Source organism: Lutra lutra, chromosome 17 (assembly GCF_902655055.1).
Source record: "Lutra lutra chromosome 17, mLutLut1.2, whole genome shotgun sequence".
Taxonomy (NCBI): domain Eukaryota; kingdom Metazoa; phylum Chordata; class Mammalia; order Carnivora; family Mustelidae; genus Lutra; species Lutra lutra.
In genome coordinates this window covers 11,357,700-11,381,151 of record NC_062294.1, presented here as the reverse complement: position 1 = coordinate 11,381,151, position 23,452 = coordinate 11,357,700, and the positions used below count along the sequence as shown (strand labels likewise).

The window sequence follows — 23,452 nt, the reverse complement described above, 5'->3', positions numbered from 1 at the left end:
GCAGGCGCAGGGCGGGGCTTCGCGGCCGCCGCGGAGGGAGCGCTTGTTGGTTCTATTTTGTTCTGCGCGTCAGAGCTTGTTTGGGGGCAGCTACTGTGGTACCTGGCGTCAGCTATGGCGGAGACGATGGATTTGGGCAAAGACCCCAACGGGCTCACCCATTCCTCGACTCTGTTCGTGAGGGAAGATGGCAGTTCCATGTCCTTCTACGTGCGTCCCAGCCCGGCCAAGCGCCGGGTCTCGACGCTCATCCTGCACGGCGGCGGCACCCTATGTCGGGTGCAGGAGCCCGGGGCCGTGCTGCTGGCCCAGCCGGGGGAGGCGGCGGCCGAGGCCTCGGGCGACTTCATCTCCACGCAGTACATCATGGACTGCGTGGATCGCAACGAGAGGCTCGACCTGGAGGACTATCGACTCGGCTCGGCGGCCGACCAGGCACCGGAGACGAAGCCCGGGGCCCAGGCCGAGGGGGGTGCCGCGGCCGCGGCCGCCGCGCAGTCCGAGCCGCAGCCGCACGGGGGGCGCATCGCCTTCACCGACGCGGACGACGTGGCCATCTTGACGTACGTGAAGGAAAATGCCCGCTCGGCGAGCTCCGTCACTGGCACCGCTTTGTGGAAGGCGATGGAGAAAAGCTCGCTCACCCAGCATTCGTGGCAGTCCCTGAAGGACCGCTACCTCAAGCACCTGCGGGGCCAGGAGCATAAGTACCTGTTGGGGGACGCCCCAGTGAGCCCCTCGTCCCAGAAGCTCAAGCGGAAAGCTGAGCAGGATCCCGAAGCTGCTGACAGCGGGGGTGAGGCCTCCGCCGCGAACGCGGGACCTGCGCTGCACCTGTGCGGGTGGGGGCGGGGCGCCTTCCCCTTTCTGATAGGCATCCATGTTGGCGCGGCTGGTGGCGTCGCCCGGCCCTCCCCCCTCCCCTTTAGACATCCGGGTAAAATTGCACCATTTTCTTCATCGCACTTAGATGTATTTTTCCAGTAACTAGGGAATTGAGGTGGTTTGATGTTCAAAAGGTACAAAAAGACTATATAGAGATACCTACTCCCCCTTCTTACGAACCACCTACCCAGTTGTCTTCCCCAGAGCCAATGTGTTGTTAACCAGCTTTTAGGGTTTCTTTTCCAGAAACTTGTTAAAAAAATATATTCCTATGTGTTCAGATAGAGTATATGCCTTGTTAAAGGCATGCCGGACCAGTTTATTTCATGTTTTGGCTTCTATGCGTATTCACAGCAGGTTTCATCGGTTGGAATAGACTTGCTGGTCTCTGGCTCAGGTGAAGTGAGTTTTTAATGCAGTTGAATTGGACGTGGGGATTCAGGTTGCTTAGGACTTAGTGCAGAGCTGTGAAGATGCTTCACTTCCGATGTAACCGGTATTGAGAGCTTAAACTGACAGACCCTTTTGTTTAAAGAAGCATGTTACCCTCCCCATCTCCCCACCCCCTTTCCTTAGGTGGCTGGCTATTCCATGGAACGCTTCAGGTCTGGGGAGGTAAATTTATTTCGAAGTTCAGCATGCTTAGTAGGAATTTTGTTTTTGGTAAAAGTGACATTTCAGATTCATTCATTCAACAGATATTTGAGTGCCAGACACTGTTATCCTGCTGGGATATAACAATAAGTAAAAGTCCCTGTGGTCATGGAACTTAACATGCTAGCTGGGCAGTGGTAAGTGCTATAGAGAAAAATAAAATCAGGGTAATGGCTGGGGAGGAGGTTGTTTTCTACAGGTTTCCACAGGTCTCTGTTTGAACAGAGACCAAAAGAGCAAGCCAGGTGGTTATCTGAGGAAGTGTTTCAGGCAGAGGGAATATTAAGTGCACAGGCCTGGAGGTGGGAATGTACCTGGTGTGTTTCTTGGAGCAACAAAGACCAGTGTGGCTAGAATGGAGTAAGCAACAGAGAGTTTTGCAAGAGAGGACAAGGCTGTGTGTATGGGTGGAGTAGGTCGTGTAGGGCTTTGCTTTTAAATCGGTAGTGTTGGGACTATAGACAGGCCGTTTGGAACTTTGAGAAAATTAAGCTGGCTTCACCATACTCTAATATTTTGTTGGTCAGGTATTTAATTGTAAAGATTAAAATCCTAAAATGACTAAGAAGATTTGGATAAGGGGGTGCCTGGCTGGCTCAGCTGGTAGAGCATGTGAATCTTTTTTTTTAAATTAATTAATTAATTAATTTGACAGAGAGAGAGAGAGAGAGAGAGCGAGCGCACGCACACAAGTAGGCAGAGAGGCAGGCAGAGAGAGAGGGGGAAGCAGGCTCCCGGCCAAGCAGAGAGCCCGATGCGGGGTTCAGTCCCAGGACCTTGAGATCATGACCTGAGCTGAAGGCAGAGGCTTTAACCCACAGAGCCACTCAGGCTCCCCAGTGCTTTCATTTTCTTCAGATTGATACCACAGAGTGGTATTGCTGTATTGTATGGCAGTTCTGTTTTTAATTTTTTGAGGAACCTCGTTGGTTCTATAGTGGCTGCACCAAGCTTACACTCCCCCCAGCAGTGCCCAAAGGTTCCTTCTCTCTATATCTTGTTCAATACTTGTTATTTCTTGTCTTTTTGTTAACAGCCGTTCTGACAGGTGTGTTGTGATACTTCATTGTGGTTTTCATTTGCATTTCACTGATGATCAGTGATGTTGAGCATCTTTTCATGTGCCTCTTGGCCATTTGTATGTTTTCTTTGGAAAAATGTTTATTCAGATTCTCTGTTTATTTTTTAATTGGAATTTTTTTTTGTTAAGGAGTTGTATGCATTCTTTATTCTGGATATTAACCTCTTATTGGATGTATTATTTGCAGTAGGTTGTCTTGAATATACTTTTTAATATTTGCATGGTGGTAGTCCTGAAACCAAAGAGTTTAAAAAAAATTTTTGTTCGATTATTTGAAATTAAAAACTTCTCATGATAAAGTCAGAGAGCAAACTGGAAAAATAGTCCTAATACATGGCAGCATAGTTTCCTTAATGTCCAAAGAGCTTGTAGAAGTTAGTGAAAGGAAACTAATAGGACAATGAGCAAAAGAAATGGAACTAGGATTTTCCGGAAAAGGAAATGAATGGCCGATAAGCAAATGCAGAATATTGTTATTAAATAAAAATAAACTGGACCCTGATCAGAGGATCGATAGAAACCATGCCTGGACTTATGACCCATAGAAACTTAAATAACAAATGTGTGTGGTGATGTTTTTCAGGAAAGTAAATCAGAACAAAGAGGTGTTGTTTTTTATTTATCAGTGGGTACATGAACAAAATGGGTAGTATCTAGAGATATCTTTTTGGTAATATATATGTTACATAAAATTTGCCATTTTAACCATTTTTAAAAAAATTTTATTTATTTATTTGAGAGAGAGACAGTGAGAGAGAGCATGAGCTAGGAGAAGGTCAGAGGGAGAAGCAGACGCCCCATGGAGCTGGGAGCCTGATGTGGGACTCATTCCCGGGACCCCGGGATCATGACCTGAGCCGAAGGCAGTCGTCCAACCAACTGAGCCACCCAGGCGTCCCCATTTTAACCATTTTTAAGTGTTCAGTTTGGTGGCATTAAGTACATTCATGTTGTCATGTAACCGTCACCACTCTCTGTCTTCAGAACTTTTTCTGAAACTAAAACTCTGTACCCATTAAGCACTGACTCCCCTTTGCTACTTCCCCCAGCTCCTGACAACCACCCTTCTCCTTTTTTGTCTTTATGAATTTGGTCTGTCTACTTCATGTAACTGGAATCATACATTTGTCCTTTTATGATTGGCTTATTTCATTTAGCATGGTGTCTTCAAGGTTCATCCATGTTGTAGTGTGTGTCTGAATTTCCTTCCTTTTTAAAGCTGAATATTCTGCTGCATGTATAGACCATATTTTGTTTATTTGGTCATCCGTCAAGGGACACTTAGGTTATTTCCATATCTTGGCTGTTGTGAGTAATGCTTCTGTGAATATGGGTGTACTAATAGCTGTTTGAGACTCTGGTTTCATTTCTTTTGAGTATACATTCAGAAGTGGAATTGCTGGGTCACATGGTAATTTTGTGTGTAGTATTTTGAGGGACCACCATACTATTTTCCAGTTGTGTATTTTAGTATGTATATAATTGTTGTAACCACACCTAAATCAGGATACAGAGCAGTTACATCACAGCTTTCTCCTGCTGCTCCTTGGTAGTCAGTTTTTGTTAAGTGGAAAAGAAAGCAGAATTAAATCCTTAGCTAACAAAGAGTAAAAGAGACACCAGAGGATGCTGAGCTTTAGGAGACCCTCCTTTCTGTAGATGGTATGTAGTGGCTTGTGGTACACCCTCCTAATTGTCTTCAGCGGCTGGGAGAGCCATCTTGCCCAAAGTCTTGTCATCTTAGGATGGCTAGCATTTAGGGACTGATCTATGGGGAATCATGGCTTGTCATGGCTTCCTCACCTCAACTTGGCCAGCTCCAAACTTCCCCATGGTTTCAGCCGAGGCTTTGTTGGAGCTTTTTCACCGCTCAACGTCGCTCCCATTCCTGCTTTCTTTTCAACAGGTGTTTTGCCAGAAGTGCACCCTACTAAACACCTGTGTGTTAATCTCCATTTCACAATCTGCTTCCCAGAGAAGAGAACCCGATTTATGGCACGATTTTGTTAATTTACACATTTATAAACAGAAAGCAAAAATGAATTACACTTCAAGAGTATTTTTATTTTATGTGTTAGAACCTAGGAAAAATACCATCATTTGGATAGTACAACTTTTCAGAATCAAGGTAGAAATTTTTGAATATGCATATCTTATGTTCTTCTAATCCTTCAGATCCAAAACTGGTGTCTTCTAATAGAAAAAAATGTATAGGCTCACTTCTGGCTAAGAGCTCATAGAGCATGTATTGTATTTTTGTTTTCTGTAAAAGAGGCTACTTCTAATTTGGTGGTGTTCTTCTCTTTAATAGAACCACAGAATAAGAGAACTCCAGACTTACCTGAGGAAGAATATGTAAAGGAAGAGATCAAGGAAAATGATGAAGCAGTCAAAAAGATGCTTGTAGAAGCCACCCGGGAGTTTGAGGAGATTGTGGTATGTTGACTAGGTTTAACTTCTTCCCTACTTCCATTCTTCTTTAAAATTGGTTATTGAATTAACTCTTTTTGTACACCTAAGGCCCAGCAAGGTAAGGGTGGGGGTGGGGGAGAGGGAGAATAGAAAGTGGGATTGATCTTGGTTTCAGATATGTAGCTTTGAGGTTTTGGTAGGAAAACTTCAGAGCCGGGGAGAGGGAGAAAAATCGGGAAGAATTATTTTTAAACCATATAAAGCACCCCATTTCAAGGACTCTGTTCTCAGTTTAGGGTTTTCAAAATAAGACCGTGGATTTATCTTTTTTTTTTTTTTTTAAGATTTTATTTATTCATTTGAGAGAGAGAGAGAACACAAGCAGGGGAGAGGCAGAGGGAGAGGGAGAAGCAGGCTCCCCACTCAGCTGGGAGCCCGATGTGGTGCTCAGTCCCAGGACCAGAGATCATGACCTGAGCCAAAGACAGACACTTAGCCATCTGAGCCACCCAGGCACCCCTAGATTTATCTTTTAAATAAATTATTTTTAAAAGTTTATTTTAAGGCTTTTAAGGAAAATAAATGGAATCTTTAAAAGAGTTTAATTTTTTTAATAAGCAAGTTTAGCTTTTTGTGTACTTAGGGTGGTTTTGGGATTTTTTTAATGCTTCCATATTTAGTTGAGCTTCTGTTAGTCAGTTGGAATCCCATATTTAATCATAGTTAGAGGGAAAGGTAGGAGCTATAAAGTAGGAGTAATTTTTTTTTTTTAAAAGATTTTATTTATTTATTTGAGAGAGAGGCAGTGAGAGAGAGCATGAGCAAGGAGAAGATCAGAGGGAGAAGCAGACTCCCCGTGGAGCTGGGAGCCCCATGCGGGACTTGATCCCAGGACTCTGGGATCATGACCTGAGCCGAAGGCAGTCGTCCAACCAACTGAGCCACCCAGGCGTCCCTAAAGTAGGAGTAATTTAAAAGAAAGTCCAAATTATATGTGCATATCTTCTCCAAAAAAAGGATTTTGTAAATTAATTTTTTTCTTATTAATAAAGGAAAATGATTGGGCCTCATTGTAAAACAGGAAAAAATGTAAAGTTCTGTAATTGGTGAGTGAAGGAATGCACAAGAATTGGCAGAATTTAGTGATTGTTGTCTTTTTAGTCTGAGTTTTGTTTTATTTTTATATTTGGTCTATTATCCATAAACTTTTTTTTTTTTTTAAGATTTTATTTATTTATTTGACAGACAGAGAGATCACAAGTAGGCAGAGAGGCAGGCAGAAGCAGGGTCCCGCCAAGCAGAGAGCTGGACGCGGGTCTCGATCCCAGGACCCCAAGATCATGACCTTGGGCCGAAGGCAGAGGCTTAACCCACTGAGCCACCCAGGCGCCCCAGTCCATAAACTTTCAAATGCAAACATGGTTTACCTAGTTCTCTTCTCACATAACATGCTTTGTAATGTGCCTAAATGTAGTACAGCGTGGAGGTCCTAGTATGGTTGTGCTTGTACAGCTGTGTGTTTTGAGTACTTACCTGAAAGCATTAGTAGGTATAGGGGACGTAGTGAAGTGTAAAACAGAGACAATGTCTGCTCTTATGGAGCTTACAATCTGAGAGTGAAGTCAAACTTTTAACAGATCATCTAATGAATACGTGTATGCACAAACATATTTTTAAATATTTAGCGTAGCTTCTAGTGTTTTGTGGGAATACTGTAGTTATATGTATACATGTATGTGCTCATAAAGTATGCATAAACACTGCATATTTTCCACGTACACACACATGGTCACTCCCCCCTTAACCCATTGTCTGTAAGTATATGTAAACACGTCTAACATGAATAATATAAGAAGGAGCATGATGGTACTGAAGGGCCTGAGGGAAGTTCAGTGTGATTGGCGTGAAAAGGACAAAGCGGGGGGGGGGGGGGGGACTGTGGTTGAGAGAGAGTAGATACTGAAAGAGTAAGTTGGGACTTGGTAATTAGGAACTGGTCATATTCATCACTTTCTCTAGGTTGATGAGAGCCCTGATTTTGAAATACACATAACCATGTGTGACGATGATCCACCCACACCTGAGGAAGATTCTGAGACACAGCCTGATGAGGATGAGGAAGAAGAAGAAGAAGAAAAAGTTTCTGCACCAGAGGTGGGAGCTGCTATTAAGATCATCCGGCAGTTAATGGAAAAGTTTAACTTGGATCTGTCAACAGTAACACAAGCCTTCCTAAAAAATAGTGGTGAGCTGGAGGCTACTTCCTCCTTTTTAGAGTCTGGTCAGAGGGCTGATGGGTATCCCATTTGGTCCCGACAGGATGACTTAGATTTGCAAAAAGATGATGAGGATGCCCGAGATGCATTGGTCAAAAAATTTGGTGCTCAGAATGTAGCTCGGAGGATTGAATTCCGAAAGAAATAATTGGCAGGATATGAGAAAAGAGAAAACATGTGGCAAGTGAGGTTTAAAAAAAAAAAAGATTTGTGATCATTGAACTTCAGAGATTTGTACATTGGAACTGACACTTGTCTTCTGACCAATGCTGCCATTGCCCTGCATAGGCTTCTCTGTGAGTCTTAGATTTTGTAGCCAAGCAGAGTTGTGTAGGAGGCTAAAAGTAAAAGACATTGGATATATTTAGAGCTGTCCGTGGCAGTATCGGTGTGTTTATGAAAGGAAAATCTAAACCAGGGGGAGGTTGGCCTGTGTAGTAGTAATCCTTTCTGAATGGATTCCTTACTATATTGTTTCAGGAGCTAAGGACAGAGTCAAAGGAGGGAGATTAGGAGATTGGTCTTTCCGGGCAGCATGAATAAAGAGCTTCCAGTCTTTTGGCAGAAGCTCCTCTAGATTGTATAGATTCCAAATCAAGAATCTAGAAATGTGGAAAGTTTTAATTACAAGGCCTTGAATACAGACTTCCCTAAACCCTTGCATCTTCTCGTGAGCTCTGATTTCTCAACTGCTTTGGAAATCCCATATTCCCTTTGCTAACTTACTATTTGGGGACCTGCTCCTTGGATGTTCTTTTCTTCCAGTCTTTGTCAGTCATACTTGTGACACGTGTTTCTTTATCTATCACACAGTTTTGTTTAAAACAGACACAAAACCCTAGAGAGTCTTAAGAACAGTCTTACTCAGTTACTAGTAATGTGTTTTTATTTATTGAAAATAGTTTGTGCTAAGGATTGTGTTAGATTTACAAATTAGTGAATTGATTCCTCTTTGTTGTGTTGCTTTTATTGTTGAAAATAAATAGAACTTTGAGTCTCCAAGTGTTTTTATTTGATTGTGTTCACAAAACATTTTTAATATAAAAACCATGAAGGAACTGACATTTTTTGGATCTTAATTAGGTCAATAATGAACAGAGTGGTTTCATTTTAGAACTAGTAGGCTATTAAAAAGATGATAGTTCTTCCGGATGGAGCAGAGAGAAGATCTGCATCAAGGACTGTGAGAGAAGGCAGAACACCGTGAACTGCTGATAGCTGGAGTGGAGAGGAGCGAGTCATGAACCAGCAGGTGTGTAACAGAAGGAGTCAGTGCCCTACCCATGTGTTCAGGGCACTCACCATTCCAGCATATTCCATTGGTAGGAGTCCCATGGCAAGTTCCTGCTTGAAGCTTTCCCTCTGCTTAAAGTGCTGTGGAGTTTAGTGCCTTCGGGAGTGGCTTTCACTCGATGTTGAATGAGAATTAGAGGATGCAGACCCAGTGTCCTTGCTGTCCAGAGAAATGACACAACTGAATCTTTGAGAATTAACTCCTGAGTGGGATAATGGTGCCCATGCCATCTGTTAGAGATTCCCAGCAGAAATAAGCATAGTGGCCCTCAGTGGCAGTCTGTGTATACATGTGCCCTGCACAGGCTTCCTTTTCTTGTTTCACATCTCCACTCCCCTGATCAGTACATCTTGAAATCATCAGTTACACACACATTTGTAGAGTTCAGTTCTGGGGGAACTGACCTAAATCAAAATGCTTTACTTTGTTTTTCTCTTTCGTATGTTGAAAGGCTACAACTGCTCCCAGTAGTACCTAGCTCACTCCAGGAGTAATTTTTAAGTAAGTATTGGGAAGGATTGGGTGGTGGACATTTGTTTAAAATGTGTTCTCACCAGGGGCATCTGGGTTGCTCCGTCAGTTAAATATCCAGCTCTTGATTTCTGCTCAGGTCATGATCTCAGGGTTGTGAGACTGAGCCCCACGTTGGGCCCCGTGCTCAGCACAGAGTCTGCTTAAGATTTTCTCCTTCTGCACCCCCCCACTTGTGCTCATGTGTTTACACTCTCTCTTTCAAATAAATAAAAATGGAGATGTTATTTAGGTTGTTTATAATCTAGTAAAGTTACTACAGCTTTTATAGGGCTGGAAATTTCCGTTTTGTCAGTCTTATCTAACTCCTAAGAGATGTGTAAACCAAAGCACTCACTGTAAACCAATAACTTTGAAATAACGGTTTTTGCAATTTCTCTGGCTTTTCTTATTTTAGGCTGAGAAGTATATGTGGGGAAACAAATTATCAGAAGTATTTTTGGGAGCACAGGTCTAAGCAAGGAAAATGAATTGAATTTTAATGGTTAATGGTATTGAGCTATGGCTACATCTGCTGTAAAGATCAGCTGTTCAAGTCCTAAAGTCAGGATACCTCTCCCCTGAGCTCCCAAATTCTTGTTATTTGCATTTTTGGAACATTATGAGATTTGTGGTTTGGGAAACATCATTTCTTTTTTCTTTTTTAAGTTTTTTTTTTTAAAGATTTATTTACTTATTTATTTGACAGAGATCACAAGTAGGCAGAGAGGCAGGCAGAGAGAGAGGAGGGAAGCAGGCTCTCCGTTGAGCAGAGAGCCCCATGTGGGGCTCGATCCCAGGACCCCAGGACCATGACCTGAGCCAGAGGCAGAGGCTTTAACCCATTGAGCCACCCAGGTGCCCCTGGGAAACATCATTTCTTACTCATTTTAGCTCTTGAATTCTGGACCTTCCTCATTATTCCCCCACCCCCCACTTAAACTTTTGAAATTTTCTAGGACTTAAAATAACTTCTATACCTTCATTAGTGGCAGAAACATTTTTTTCCTGTCTCCTCTTTGCAAACTGCAGCAGTGGATTATGCTCCCGGTGTTCAGTATTCCTTTGTTCCCTGTCCCTTTAAAGCAGATGCATTTGCATTTTAAAGGTTTAAGCTGCTGCTTGAATTCTTGAGATCTCTTGTTTTTGGTCTAATTCTGTTTGCTGGATCATATCCCTCCTCTGCCTATATCCATAAGTTGCATTTAATTGTTTATAACAGAAAACTTAACCTACAGGACTTCAAACAAGGGAAATGGGATTATATCTTGTATATATAATAAGAAGTCCTGAGGCAGTTAGCTTCAGAGTTTTTTTAATTTTTCTGCTCTGCTATCTCTAGCTTGTCTTGTAGGCTGCTTACGTCATGGTCAGAAGTTGGCTGCTGTAGTTCTAACAGTGGAAGAGGGACTGTTTCCTCCTTGGCTTCTCCTTTATTGGCCGGCCATCTTTCTCAGAAGCCCCTAGACTTCTCATTGCCTAGAATTTTGGCACATGCCCCTTCCTAACTTCTTAAATGACTAGATTGACTTAAATTTCAAGGTCTGTCTTTCTTGGGCTGCAGATTGTATAACCTTCCCTGGGAATGTGTGAAGGGGAACGTAAATCCCCAAATAAAAGTCATCTAAAACCTTCAGTTGTACAGATAAATCCTTGTGACCTTCTCTAGAAACAAGAATATCTACCCAGTAGTGGATTATTACCTGTTATCATCAGCCTGGACTTAACCTTTTGAGTTCTCATTTTTCTGTGCTTTAACTTAGGGTTTTTAATATGTTTCTTTAGCATATTTTCTTTTATTCTCCCCCTTTAAAAAAAAAAATATTTATTTACTTGAGAGAGCGAGCACAGAAGGGGAGGGAGAAGCAGATCCCTGCTGAGCAGGGAGCTCGATGTGGGGCTCAATCCCAGGACCTTGGGATCATGACCTGAGCCAAAGGCAGACACTTAACTGAGCCATCCAGGTGCCCCTTGAGCATATTTTCTTGAAGCAAATGCCATTTATGCTTCTCTGTCAATAATAAACATTACCATAAAACTCATTCTGCTTATCTTTTTGCTCTTTTCCTCTCAGATTCTCTAGTTTTCCGTATGGTTGTGCCTGTCAACAAGGAGGGCTTCCTCAGTTCTGCAGCATTCAGTTTTGATAATTTGTTGCCTTTGGGGTGTTTCTGGGGAATGAATCAGGTTTTACAAGCTTGGTGCCTTGGCACCGTGGGCTGCCTCAGGTCATAAATTTGTGTCCAAAGATATGAAGAGCTCATCCGGGCTCTTCAGAGAAGTTTGCTGCTAACTGTTCTGCCTGTTTTGTGTATTTAACTGGTGGCTTTTCCACAATATAGACTCAAGTAAATCAAATTATTTTCTAATATTTTTAAAGCAGGTAGTGGAAACTTTTTACAAATAAATTTTTACAGAGGTTAAAGTAGTTAAAACATGGAGCTCATTAGACGGGGGTGGCTCTAGTGCCTTTGGCAAGCAAACCAAAACCTAAACCACAGACCATATACTGAAAGCTAAGAAAACCAAATGCAAGAAGAGGAAATTTGGATACATGGAGAGGTGCACTGCAGTGTGTGCCCAGAGGGAAGACCATGTAAGGACGCAAGAAGAAGATGGCCATTCGCATAGCAAAGAAACAGGCCTCAGAAGAAACCAAACCGGTAGATACTTTGAGAACTGTGAGAAAATGAATTTCTGTCATTCAAGCAACGTAATCTGTTCATTCACAAACACCAAATCTGTCAGGTTCTTTTTTTTGTTTTTTCTGATAGATGCCACAGTAATTTGAGTGTCCCTTATTTGTGTATATGTGTGAGTTTTAATTTGTTAGGTGGTAAAGTCCAGCTAATATTAGGAAAAGTAATTTCTGCTGAGTGTAATTTGACCATAAATACTGATGTTGGAATATTCTGGCGCTTGAGTGTTAGTGTGTGAACATCTAGAGAAACTCTTGCGCATAACGCACGCATATATCACCGGTAAGGATGTATACCTCATACCTGTTTGTGTTAGTGTAAAATGGCTATCTTTGTAGTACTGGATGTATGTGCAAGGCCCTTATTCTGACACCTTCATATGGAAAGTAAACAGCAAATATGACAATGCAGATTGATAAAATGAACAAAAAAATACTTTTCAAAGATATTTTTACTGTACCAAAGTAAACCATTAATACACCTTCATACATCAAAATCTACTTTGAAAAGTTACCATTTCAAAAGAGAGAAAAATGAAAATGACAATGGTTATCTTCAGGTTTAAGTTTAATAGAGAATTTATAATAAAATGAGGAATTTTCTGGATGTTTATGTGTGTGTGTGTATATATATATACATATATGTGTGTGTGTGTCTATATATATAGACACACACACTGGTGAATATATGAAAAACCTAAAAATGTAGAAATACTAGTATTAGAGTAAGTAGTTGTGTCACTACTGCATTTTCATTGTAAAATTTATGTTTTAAATAGACAAAGGAAAAAAATACAAGTGAAGATTACTCAGTATCGTGGATTTATCCTAATTCATTTGATCATTCTTTTTTTTTTTTTAAGATTTTATTTATTTGACAGACAGAGATCACAATCAGGCAGAGCAGTAGGCAGAGAGAGAGGAGGAAGCAGGGTCCCCGTGGAGCAGAGAGCCCGATGTGGGGCTCGATCCCAGGACTGGGATCATGACCTGAGCCGAAGGCAGAGGGTTTAACCTGCTGAGCCACCCAGGCGCCCCATATTTGATCATTCTCTTGTTGGTAGATACTAAGTTTCTAGTTCCTATTAAAGCCCTTAGAGCTTTGGAGAAAAGCTTACTTTTATAAACTCACATCAAGAAATACACTATCCTTTTCATTTTCTACATGATAAACTAATTTCAAGTTTGCTTTCCCATCTTGCTAGCGGGGAAGGGTGTGCTGATATGTCCCTGGTAGACCTATTTTCGCTTGGGTTTGGTTACGGTTCATGGATGTTCCCGATTGGTGGACGTGGTGATTACAGAGAGGAGGTCATGTTTGTCAGAAAAATATTTGGTTCAGAAGGATTCCGCAGGCCTGTCTGGTGGCTAATGCCTATGGTGCTTCCAGAGGCCGGATGCAGCTTAGTCAGTGAAGGGAGTACGGAAAATAACCACTGCCCACAAAGAAGTTAAGACTTCCATTTGGGTTTCTAGTAGTTTTCTCCTTCCTCTTGCATTAATCCTGTCCCAAACAGGATGACTTCATTGTTTACTGTTCTTTAAGTTGTACTGATTGTCCATCAAAAGAAGAGAGGCCTGGACCAGGTTCTGAGAATGACTTCTTCCTTCTGAAACTCAGGCCCTGGTGAGCTTTGTAGCGTATGGAACACAGCCTGAAAATCATCTTCACTGAAGCACAGTTGGGGTCCTGGAGCGTTCTCTTTCTGTGGATTGGGACTCAGAAAAGGTAACTTTTCCCTCAACATCTGTGGGTAACAGGAGCTGACATAAGGCTTGAGGTTTCTACACATTGCTGGTGCAGTTGGCTGAGGGAGTGGGCTAGTTCTTCACCTGACTGTGTGCTGTAGCCGTGTGTATCTCAGTATGTACCTTCTTGAGGATCCCATTTTGCTATCAGAGCCTGGCAGACCTCATCCCACCTTTGCAGAACGTGAGTTATGTCCACCTGTGGCAGATCCTGCGACTGGTGTTGATGCTCAGGCCGAGGCTCAGAATAGTCCTTCAACTGCAATACTCCTGTGCCAGTCTGTTCTATGTGATTCTGGCATTTTTCTTGGTTTGGGAACCAGAAAAGGGTCTGAGTGTCTGAGAGGTCCCCTCCTGAAGTTGAGCATATTGGTAGGTAGTTCCTAAGGGTCAGAGTAGAGAATCTCTCCCTGCGTAGCCTGTGTAGGCTGCACTATCATGACACTTGGTCCTTGGCTCACACAAGGGACAGGAGCAGGTAGAAATGTTTGGTTCCTGCTGAAAGAATTGGAGAAAGCAAATTGATGAGACCTGCCCAGGGGAGTGGACAAATGAATTTGGTACTGTTGAGCTGTCAGATCTGGTCTTCCATTTGGGCCATCTGCCAAGGAATTCATGGACTCACTTCTGCTCTGCCCTGGGTATAGGGATCTTTGGTTCTGAAACCACATCTACATGAAGAAAAGAGAGAAGATATAGGACAAGTGATTGCGGCTCTGTTTCTCGTACTGTGTAAATTGGAAAGGGGCTATTAATATAGGCCCCAATATCAGAAATATAACTATTCCATATGTGTGAAATTCATTACTCTGGTTCATGTGTTCAGTACGTATGTGTGTGTGTATATATATGTGTGTGTGTGTGTGTGTGTGTGTATGTACAGATGTGTGTGTATACACATAAAAACATAAATTGAGGTCATAACACTCAGCAATCAATGATCGAGGAATTGAAACTGGCTGAAAAGGCATATGATCTGGATCCTTTCCTCCCTTTAATTTCAACAGTGGATCAGAAACAAATTTTCTTGACAGGTTGACATTTTTCTCTTTGCTAACGTGCATAAAAGTCCCTAAGTTATATACACATGTATAAATCTGATCGAGGATTGTTTCTGTGCTGATAAACTGATGATTGCTGCTTTGTCATGAGCATTTAACACATACTAAACCACTGTCTCCTTAACTTTAGAAGGTACTCAATGAGAGTGATTTTGTTCTCCCAACTGGAAGACATGTGACTAAGTATATAGAGTTCTGGGGGTGTCACAAATTGGGGGAGGGGAGGTGGGCAGGGTATCTAGTTGGTAGAGGCCAGGAGTGCTGAAAATACCTACTAGGCACAGGACAGCCTCACAATAAAGGAATTATCGGACCAAAATGGCAGTTCCAACTGTAGAAAACTTGACACAGGGTGTTCTCAAAATAGATACTAACTTTCACATTTCCTCACTATTTGCAGCTGGTGATTCTAAATGGGTATACCACTGACAAGAGTTCTTCATTTTGCAGGAGTGGGACTTGTAGTGTTAGATGTTTACCATCCCATACTTTTACATAGCCTTGATGATTGTGATAATCTAAGATAGGTCAATTTTTTCAGCAACCCACCGGGGGGTAATATCGCATATTTCATGTCACAGACACAGAACTTACTTGAATTCTTGGTTCCTGAATGCCTGTTTTTTTGGCCAGTTTTTTTCCTGGTTGTAATATCAAGCATTCGGTTCCTCTCAAAGGCTTGAAGTAGGACTTGTGATTGAGATCTTGGGACAGTCTTGTCTGGCTGCTGTTGGTAAGTATTCTAAAGGAGAACATGGGAGCAGAAGGTATCTTTTAGAACAGTTTTCATGTTTAAACTGGAAACTTGAGCCTGGTAAGGTCATGCTGATTACACTTATTCTCCTTGAATCCCCGATGGTGACAGAGAGGATGCTTGGAATCGAAGGACCAAAAGGCCCAGAACCTTGCCTGCTGAGAACCTGTCTGTCCTAGCAGCTATGGGACTGTGCTTATCTTTCTGACACTAGGGTGGCCAGAATAAGCTGTAAGTGCCTCTCAAGATAATGATTTATTTATTTTTTTGAGAACATGGGCATGACATGCCGAGTTGTTTCCATTTTCACTGGGACCCGCTGAAGAAATGCATTTGAGCCAGTGGTTTTTTTTTTCACCTTGAGTCCAAGACTGATGATGGTGTTGTCCTTGGGTTTTGTCTTTTCCTAAGGAGCATCCCAATTCCAATTGTCTCTGTTTCTATCTGTGGTTTTTAAACCAGACCTAAGTGGGAGAAGAAGATGTGAAAGTCATGTAATTCAATCTGTGTTGGTCCAAATATCAGTATAATTAAAATTGATTTGATCAACTACCATTGTGAAAATATCCATAAGAAAAAGTGATGTATTATCCTAGGAGTTACATTACTCTTAGCTTACAATTCAGGACAGCATTTCTTTTATCACATCATGGTATCTTAAGAAAAATTCCGACTTAAGAGACACTGTCAGTTCTATTGCAGGAGATCAATATTTCTTTTTCTCCCTTTCCAAACTCTCATAACAGGTCTTCAATCTGTGAATGTCTTCTTGGCTTACCATCTGTTTATAAGAAACACCATTTTATAATGTGTAATACATATAGAATTGATTGTGGAAAAGAGTTTCCTTTTTTTTAAGTATGTATGAGTGTGGGGCACCTGGGTGGTTCAGTGGGTTAAAGCCTCTGCCTTTGGCTCAGGTCATGATCCCGGGGTCCTGGGATTGAGCCTCACATCAGGTTGTCTGCTTCCTCCCCCGCCCCTGCCTGCCTCTCTGCCTACTTGCGATCTCTGTCTGTCAAATAAATAATAAAAGAAAAAAAAAATCTTAAAAAAGTATGTGTGAGCAGGGTGGGGAGAGGCAGAGGGAGAGAGAGAACTTTTTTTTTTTTTTTTTTTTTAGATTTATTTATTTATTTTAGAGTGTGTGAGCCAGGGGGAGGGGCACTGGAAGACTGTGAGAAGCAGTCTCCCTGATGAGTGTGGAGGCCTACCCAGGGCTCAGTCTCACAACCCTGAGATCATGACCTGAGCTGAAATCAAGAGTTGGACACCACCGACTGAACCACCCAAGTGCCCCAAGAATATCTTTAAATGGAGAGTAAATTAGCAAAGTTGAGCTGTACTAACACTCCTCAATATTCCCTCTTACCTATAATCAGCAACACATAAGGAGACTCCTGGGAACTTGTACACCTTGCTGTGCAACTTGTCACATATAAAACCTATGGAACTCCTTGTTTCCTCATTTCTGGAGTAGGGTTTGCAATGTACTTTCTAATTACTTGTTTTTTTTGTTTTTTTTTTTTTTAAGATTTTATTTATTTATTTGACAGAGAGATCACAAGCAGGCAGAGAGGCAGGCAGAGAGAGAGGAGGAAGCAGGCTCCCTGCTGAGCAGGAGCCCGATGCGGGGCTCGATCCCAGGACTCTGAGATCATGACCTGAGCCGAAGGCAGCGGCTTAACCCACTGAGCCACACAGGCGCCCCTCTAATTACTTGTTTTATTTTGATAATTTGTGATAAGATTTAGTGTTAATGACCACCAATATTTAATAAACCACTCCTTTATCCAGGCATTGTGCTAAAAGGTTATCTGTGCTCTAAATTAAAATGTTTCCAGGTAAGTCTTAAGCACATCACCAGATAGTCCCATGGGATCCACTTTTATTACTGGGATTTGAGTAAGCTGTCTCTTTACACCTAGAACAAATGCATGAAAAGTAAAATATTTCTCCCCAGCATCCTTCAGACAAAGGACCTTAAAGCCAATGGCTAATTGGAGGCTCTCTATATATAGACACAAAAATCTGAACTGATTATTTTCCTGTAAGAGCACATTTTTACTGATCTTCATTGTTTTAAATACTGTCTCACCAGGTATAATTATATTGTCTACAATTATCGCCTTGCTAATTGAAGAAATCCAACTTAGTTTCATTTTCATATCAGTAGCTCTATTCAAATAATACAATATGGGATTTTATTTCGTATACTCCTTTTTTTTTTTAAAGATTTTTTTTTATTTGACAGATAGAGATCACAGGTAGGCAGAGAGGCAGGCAGAGAGAGAGGGGGGTGGCGGGAAGCAGAGCAGAGAGCCCGATTAGAAATCTCTATTTCAGAGCCTGAAATAGAAACCTATGCTTACCTATGCCGCTGAGCAGAGAGCCCGATTCGGGGCTTGATCCCAAGACCCTGGGATCATGACCCGAGCTGAAGGCAGAGGCTTTAACCCACTGAACCACCCAGGCGCCCCTATGTCGTATACTCCTGTGTATGAATCACACTTCGGGTATTTAAAAAAAAAAAACTAGCCTGAAAATTGGGAACGTACGTGAGTTCTTCCCCCATGGTTTCTTTATAACTACATATTAATCCTCATCCTGCAGTATTTATCAATTAAAAAAATTTTTTTATTTTTAAGTAATCTCTATACCCAATGTGAGACTCGAATTTACAGCTCCATGATCAAGCATTGCTTGCTCTACCAACTGAGCCAGCAAGGTGCCCCGGTACATTTCAATACTTAATGATACCTTATCATTAACATAGTGTTATAATTTCCTAAATTATGTAAATCTTAAAAACTTACCTCCTATTGGGAGAGCCTGAACCAGTCTGTGTATTCTCCTGCCATCAGTGAACATACCCAGCCAAAATTTCCACAATTGGTAAAAGATACAAACGCGGTTCTTGCTTTTAATATACAACAAAAAGCCCCTGAGCAACATACTGGACATAAGAATGGCTTGGAGGTCCCGAGCCCGGCCTTTCTCTTTACCTTTAATCTGACAGATAGTGAAGTAGAAACCTATGCTTACCTGAATTTTGGAATCCGAAATACCAATTTCTTTGGCCCATTGTTTCCTGGTAGCTCTGTCAGGGTAAGGGTTTTGTTTAAACCATTCTTGGAGGATATCCTTTTGACTCTGGTTGTAAATAATCCTGCCTTGGCAGGTTTCTTTTTGTAGTATGCCCGATGAAGAGAAAATGGGAAGAGGGGTATGGAGGATATGTTCATGGATTAAAAACTCTGTGTAAACCTAAGTCTTCACTTTTTTTTTCCAGGTTGAAAGCCTATAGGTTCAACAATGATTCTCTATTTTTACTTTAGGGGTACAGCTAAAGTCATGCTGAATTGGAGACATGTATGTTAAGTATGTACGTATAATAGAAAAATGACAATCTGTGATATGAGTTATGAAAATACGAAAAATTACTCAGAGAAAATAGGAAGCAATAGGAGCTGGGAGACTTAGTGGAAATAAACAAGTAAAACCTTAAGAAATTGAGCTAAATTACACAGGAGCTGGTACTTTGTGGTAAAATACATTTTAATATGAAACATTAGGTTTTCCATGTGTATTTTCTCCATTTACAGTGTCAACTTCAGAACTTTTGACAACCCACTTGTGGGACTTATGGCCCTTATTTTAAATTTGAAATTCCAGTCTCCAACTTGAAAGCACTTTCCAGTCCCCCGACACAGCTTACAGATGCAAACAGCTCCTGCTCCAACAATATGCTTCTCTAATTATGATTGTGTTTTTAACTTTTATAAACTCTTGAAAATAAAGCATGTGGCATTATCCAAGAGCAAATTGCAGATGAAAACTTACCACTTTTAGTGCTGTTCAAATCCATCTTGGGAAGAGCTGCCTGGATCTCACAGAGGTGAGTGGGCAACTGAGCAGGACTCAAAAACACACCTTATCAACACCCAGGGTGACCCATCCATTTTTTAAATGCCCTTCTATTTAATCCCTTCACTAAATGTTTAGCACTTTTAGAAAGGAACTTGAAGTAATCAGATTAAGAAGTACAGATTCCACCAGGCAATTTTACATCTCTTCTGACGTCTTTCCAAATATGACTTAGAATCTGTGCTCTCTAGTTTACACACACATACACACATTTCTAAGTGTGTTGTTTTCCACAATGTTTTAGTACTCTATAATTATTTTGGCTTGATGATGATATGATATTGTATGGATATACATATGTCACTTGATATTTTTCCTGAGTTCTTACTGAAGCACTTTTTAAAAATTCTGTTCAGTAGCCACTGTATAGTAAGTATATCATTAGTTTTTGATATGTGTTCAATGATTCATTAGTGAAACACTTTTTTAAAAAGGTATTATTTATTTATTTGAGAGAGCGTGAGTGGAGGGGGAGTGGGAGGCAGACAGAGACTCAGGCTCTGGCTCCCCGCTGAGCAAGGAACCGCACACTAGTCTCCATCCCAGGGGCTCGGGATTATGACCTGAGTGGAAGGCAGATGCTTAACTGACTGAGCCACCCAGGCACCCCAAAATACATTTCTTTCCATCATTGATAGGAAGGTGTACATGCCATCTTCACTAGTCTGTATTCCGTAGTTATTTAAAAAAAAAAATAAGAATCTAGGTTTCAAGGTATTTTGTTGATTGAATTATACAATCAGTTGGGTTTAAGTAAAGGAGATTATCCTTTATAATCCAGGTGGGGCTGATAGAATCATGGAAAAGTCTTTTTTTTTTTTTAAATTTTATTTATTTATTTGACAGATCACAAGTAGGCAGAGAGGCAGGCAGGGGGGGGGGGGGGAAGGAAAGCAGGCTTCCCACCGAGCAGAGAGCCTGATGTGGGACCTGATCCCAGGACCCTGAGATCATGACCTGAGCCGAAGGCAGAGGCTTAACCCACTGAGCCACCCAGGCACCCAGAATCCTGGAAAAGTCTTAAGAGCAAAGCTGGGCATTCCTGGTGGGAAAGAAAGGTGCAGCTGTGGAAAGTAGCTTCATTCACATGAGAGTTTCAGCCTTCCGCAGGGTCTGACCCAGAAATCTCATTCTTGCCTATCCAGGTGTTACAACTGTATAAGCCCATAATAACAAAAGTCTATATATGTTTATATACATGAGCACACATGTGTATGTATAATTTCACTAGTTTCTTATGAGTTCCGAATGCTACTGATCCTGTTTCTCTGGCTGAGACTAAATGATACAGGTGTTAGCACTAGAGGTAGTTCTATAAGAACAGACTTAAAGATAAATATTTGTATATATTACATATAATTTAAATATATATAAATATAAATAAGTACTTGGGTCACCTGGCCAGAATCAAAGCCGTGTGAGGTGGTTGCTGAGGTCAAAGGAAATACTGTTAATATTAAACTTTTAATACCAGCTACTACCTTGTGACCATTTGCAGAATTGAGGATATACTAGTTTTGAGAGTTTTGTTATGAATCTGTATATGTGATAAAATATTTTGTTTTCTTCCCACAGTTATCCCCAATAATCCATTAATAATAGTTAACTTTATTATTATTTCAAGTAGGCTCCATGCTAAACTTGGGGGTCTGAAATCATGACCCTGAGATCAAGAGTCACATGCTCCACCCGCTGAGCCAGTAGGCATCCCAGTAATAGTTCACTTTAAAGATTTTTCATTTTATTTTTTTATTTTAGAGAGAAATAGCACGAGCAGGTGGAGGGGCAGAGGGAGAAGGAGAATGCCAAGCAGACTCCACACTGAGCACAGAGCCCCACATAAGGCTTGAGCCCAGGATCCTGAGATCATGACCTGAGCAGAAGTCAAGAGTCAGATGCTTAACGACTGAGCCACCCAAGCACCCCAATAGTTTACTTTAAATCACTGTATTTAAGGTATATCAAAAGAGAATGATGCACATCACTCAAGGAGGTTGTGTCTTCTTCTTAGGAAAGGCTTCTTAGTGTGTTTCTACTATAGGCAGGATAGTTGTACTATATTAGGCAGAAATATCACTTTTTTTTATTTGGAAGTCATATATGGTTTCAGGAGAGGTGTATGGCTTACACAGCTCAACAACATGTAGACAGAAATGACTAGTTCTATGTGTCAGTATGGCTAATCTATAGAACTTATTCTCTCATCTAGTTGTTTCTGTGAAGGTATTTTGTAGAAGTGAGTAAAGTCCACAATCATTTAACTTAAAGGGAGATTATCCTATATAATCTGGCTGGGCCTAAGTCAATCAACTGAAAGGCCAATGGAGACTTCCCTGTGAAGGCATTGTTCCTGTTAATTGATGTTCAGCTCATGCTCAAGAGTTCAGCCCATACAAGGAATTTTGGAATTGCCTAGTGAGTCTCTAAAGTCCCATAGGCTAATTCCTTGCAATTAATCATTATATATACTGATTCTGTTTCTCTAGTTGGATGGCTGAACTCTGCCTTATTTGGAAATGATGACATTTAACAGGGAAAAAGTGTATATGTGGATTTGTCACGGAGACAAACCATCGGTGGTGGAAAACTTTGTTGAATCCTAGAAAAATGCCTACTCGTGTTACACCACTATAAATTTTTTTGGTAAAGCTAAGTTAGCTGCGAAAACCTGCAAGGCAGAAAATAGGTGAAACCCACTTGTGCCTTGAATTATGGATAACATAATTTTCTGTCATTATTTATTTATTAAAAAAAAGATTCTATTTATTTGACAGAGAGACAGTAAGAGAGGGAGGGATACAAGCAGGGGGAGTGGGAGAAGGAGAAACAGACTCCCCGCCGAGCAGGGAGCCCGAGGTGGGGCTCCATCCTAGGATCCTGGGATCATGACCTGAGCCAAAGGCAGACGCTTAGCCATCTGAACCACCCAGGCGCCCCATTTGGCCACTGTTGCCTGGGACCATCTAGAAAGAAATGAGCTCAGAAAGGAATGTGTTAATAAAGGCATAATCTATTACTATTGAAAAAAAAAAGAAAGGAATGTGTTGTTCAACAGGAAGGGTAGGAGAATTCATGAACTTCAGGGTAAGGGGTACAGGTAGATTTTATACTCATTTAAATGAAGACATAAAAAGTTGGAGACCTACTTTTTAAGAAAAATTTTATACATAGTTAAGAAATGCAAAAATCAAAGCTGGGTTGTGATTTAAAACCTTTGGTCTATGGCAAGGATTGCATTGAAACTTCTACCAGTAAGTCATTTCTCTATTATTTAAGCATTCCTGTAAACTGCCACGGGGGAAAAATGAAGTGTGCTTTTGCCACAGACAACTGATAAGCTCGAGATATTTTAGTTAAGATGAGAGAGAAATTAGGCGTAATGAGTTAGGGGGTGAGCTAACTGCACCCGGAAGTAAATGGAATCAGGGTAATTGGTTCGTACTTCTGTTTTCCTTTTTCTTTTCTTTCTTTCTTTCTTTCTTTCTTTCTTTCTTTCTTTCTTTCTTTTTTTTTTTTTTTTATTAATACTGCAGTCTCTAGGGTCCCTACTAATGAGGCCAAGCAAGATAAGGGACGATCAAGGATCTGGTCTGGGCACTTTAGTCAGGAAGCAGAAATTGATCTAAAAAGGGGGGAAGCATGCTCCCTTAAAGGTCTACACCTAAACATCTCCCCAGCTGAATCTTGCTACTGCTCTGTTCCAACGGATGCCATCTCCCCCCACTCTTCTCCACAGATGAGAGGATGCTCACTACATGGGTCCAGTCCCTATTTCAGCTGCCTCATAGCCTGAGCTTTTGCTCTTTGAGATCTTGATGAAGGAACTATAGTGGGATCTCATTGCTTTTGGTGTAAATGGAGGTTTCATATTGTGTCTGGTGGAGAAGGGTAAGATTATTTGGTGTACTTTAGAGATGGAAGCTAATAACTTTGACCAAACATATGAACCATGGTGTATTTAATAGGGTCCACTTATTTCATGCCCAGCATCATGTCACTAGCCCCGTTAGACCTTGTCTTCCAGGGGGACTGGACTTCACGAATTATTGATTTCAGCCTTTGCCCTGTGATTTCTTTCAGCCAGTGAGAGATAGGAATGGGTTTAAGGAAGCAGTCTGTACCATCTTTGAGCAGAATCCTCCATTTTTGGG

At 41.3% G+C, this 23,452-nt stretch overlaps 2 protein-coding genes across 2 annotated transcripts; one reads left to right on the top strand and one right to left on the bottom strand.

The window, feature by feature from the left end:
• Positions 1-15: 15 nt before the first annotated feature.
• Positions 16-7,500, top strand: TERF2IP (TERF2 interacting protein). Its single transcript, XM_047712325.1, has 3 exons — positions 16-796; positions 4,932-5,056; positions 7,052-7,500. The coding sequence occupies exons 1-3, from the start codon at positions 115-117 to the stop codon at positions 7,454-7,456; spliced, it is 1,212 nt and encodes a 403-aa protein (XP_047568281.1). The 5' UTR covers positions 16-114; the 3' UTR covers positions 7,457-7,500.
• A 6,015-nt stretch (positions 7,501-13,515) lies between these two features.
• Positions 13,516-19,242, bottom strand: DUXB (double homeobox B). Its single transcript, XM_053447816.1, is given in 8 exon segments — positions 13,516-13,899; positions 13,902-13,951; positions 13,954-14,230; positions 15,215-15,259; positions 15,261-15,362; positions 15,665-15,838; positions 18,420-18,631; positions 19,218-19,242. Coding segments are annotated over 8 exon segments (1,113 nt in total). The 3' UTR covers positions 13,516-13,671.
• Positions 19,243-23,452: the final 4,210 nt, after the last annotated feature.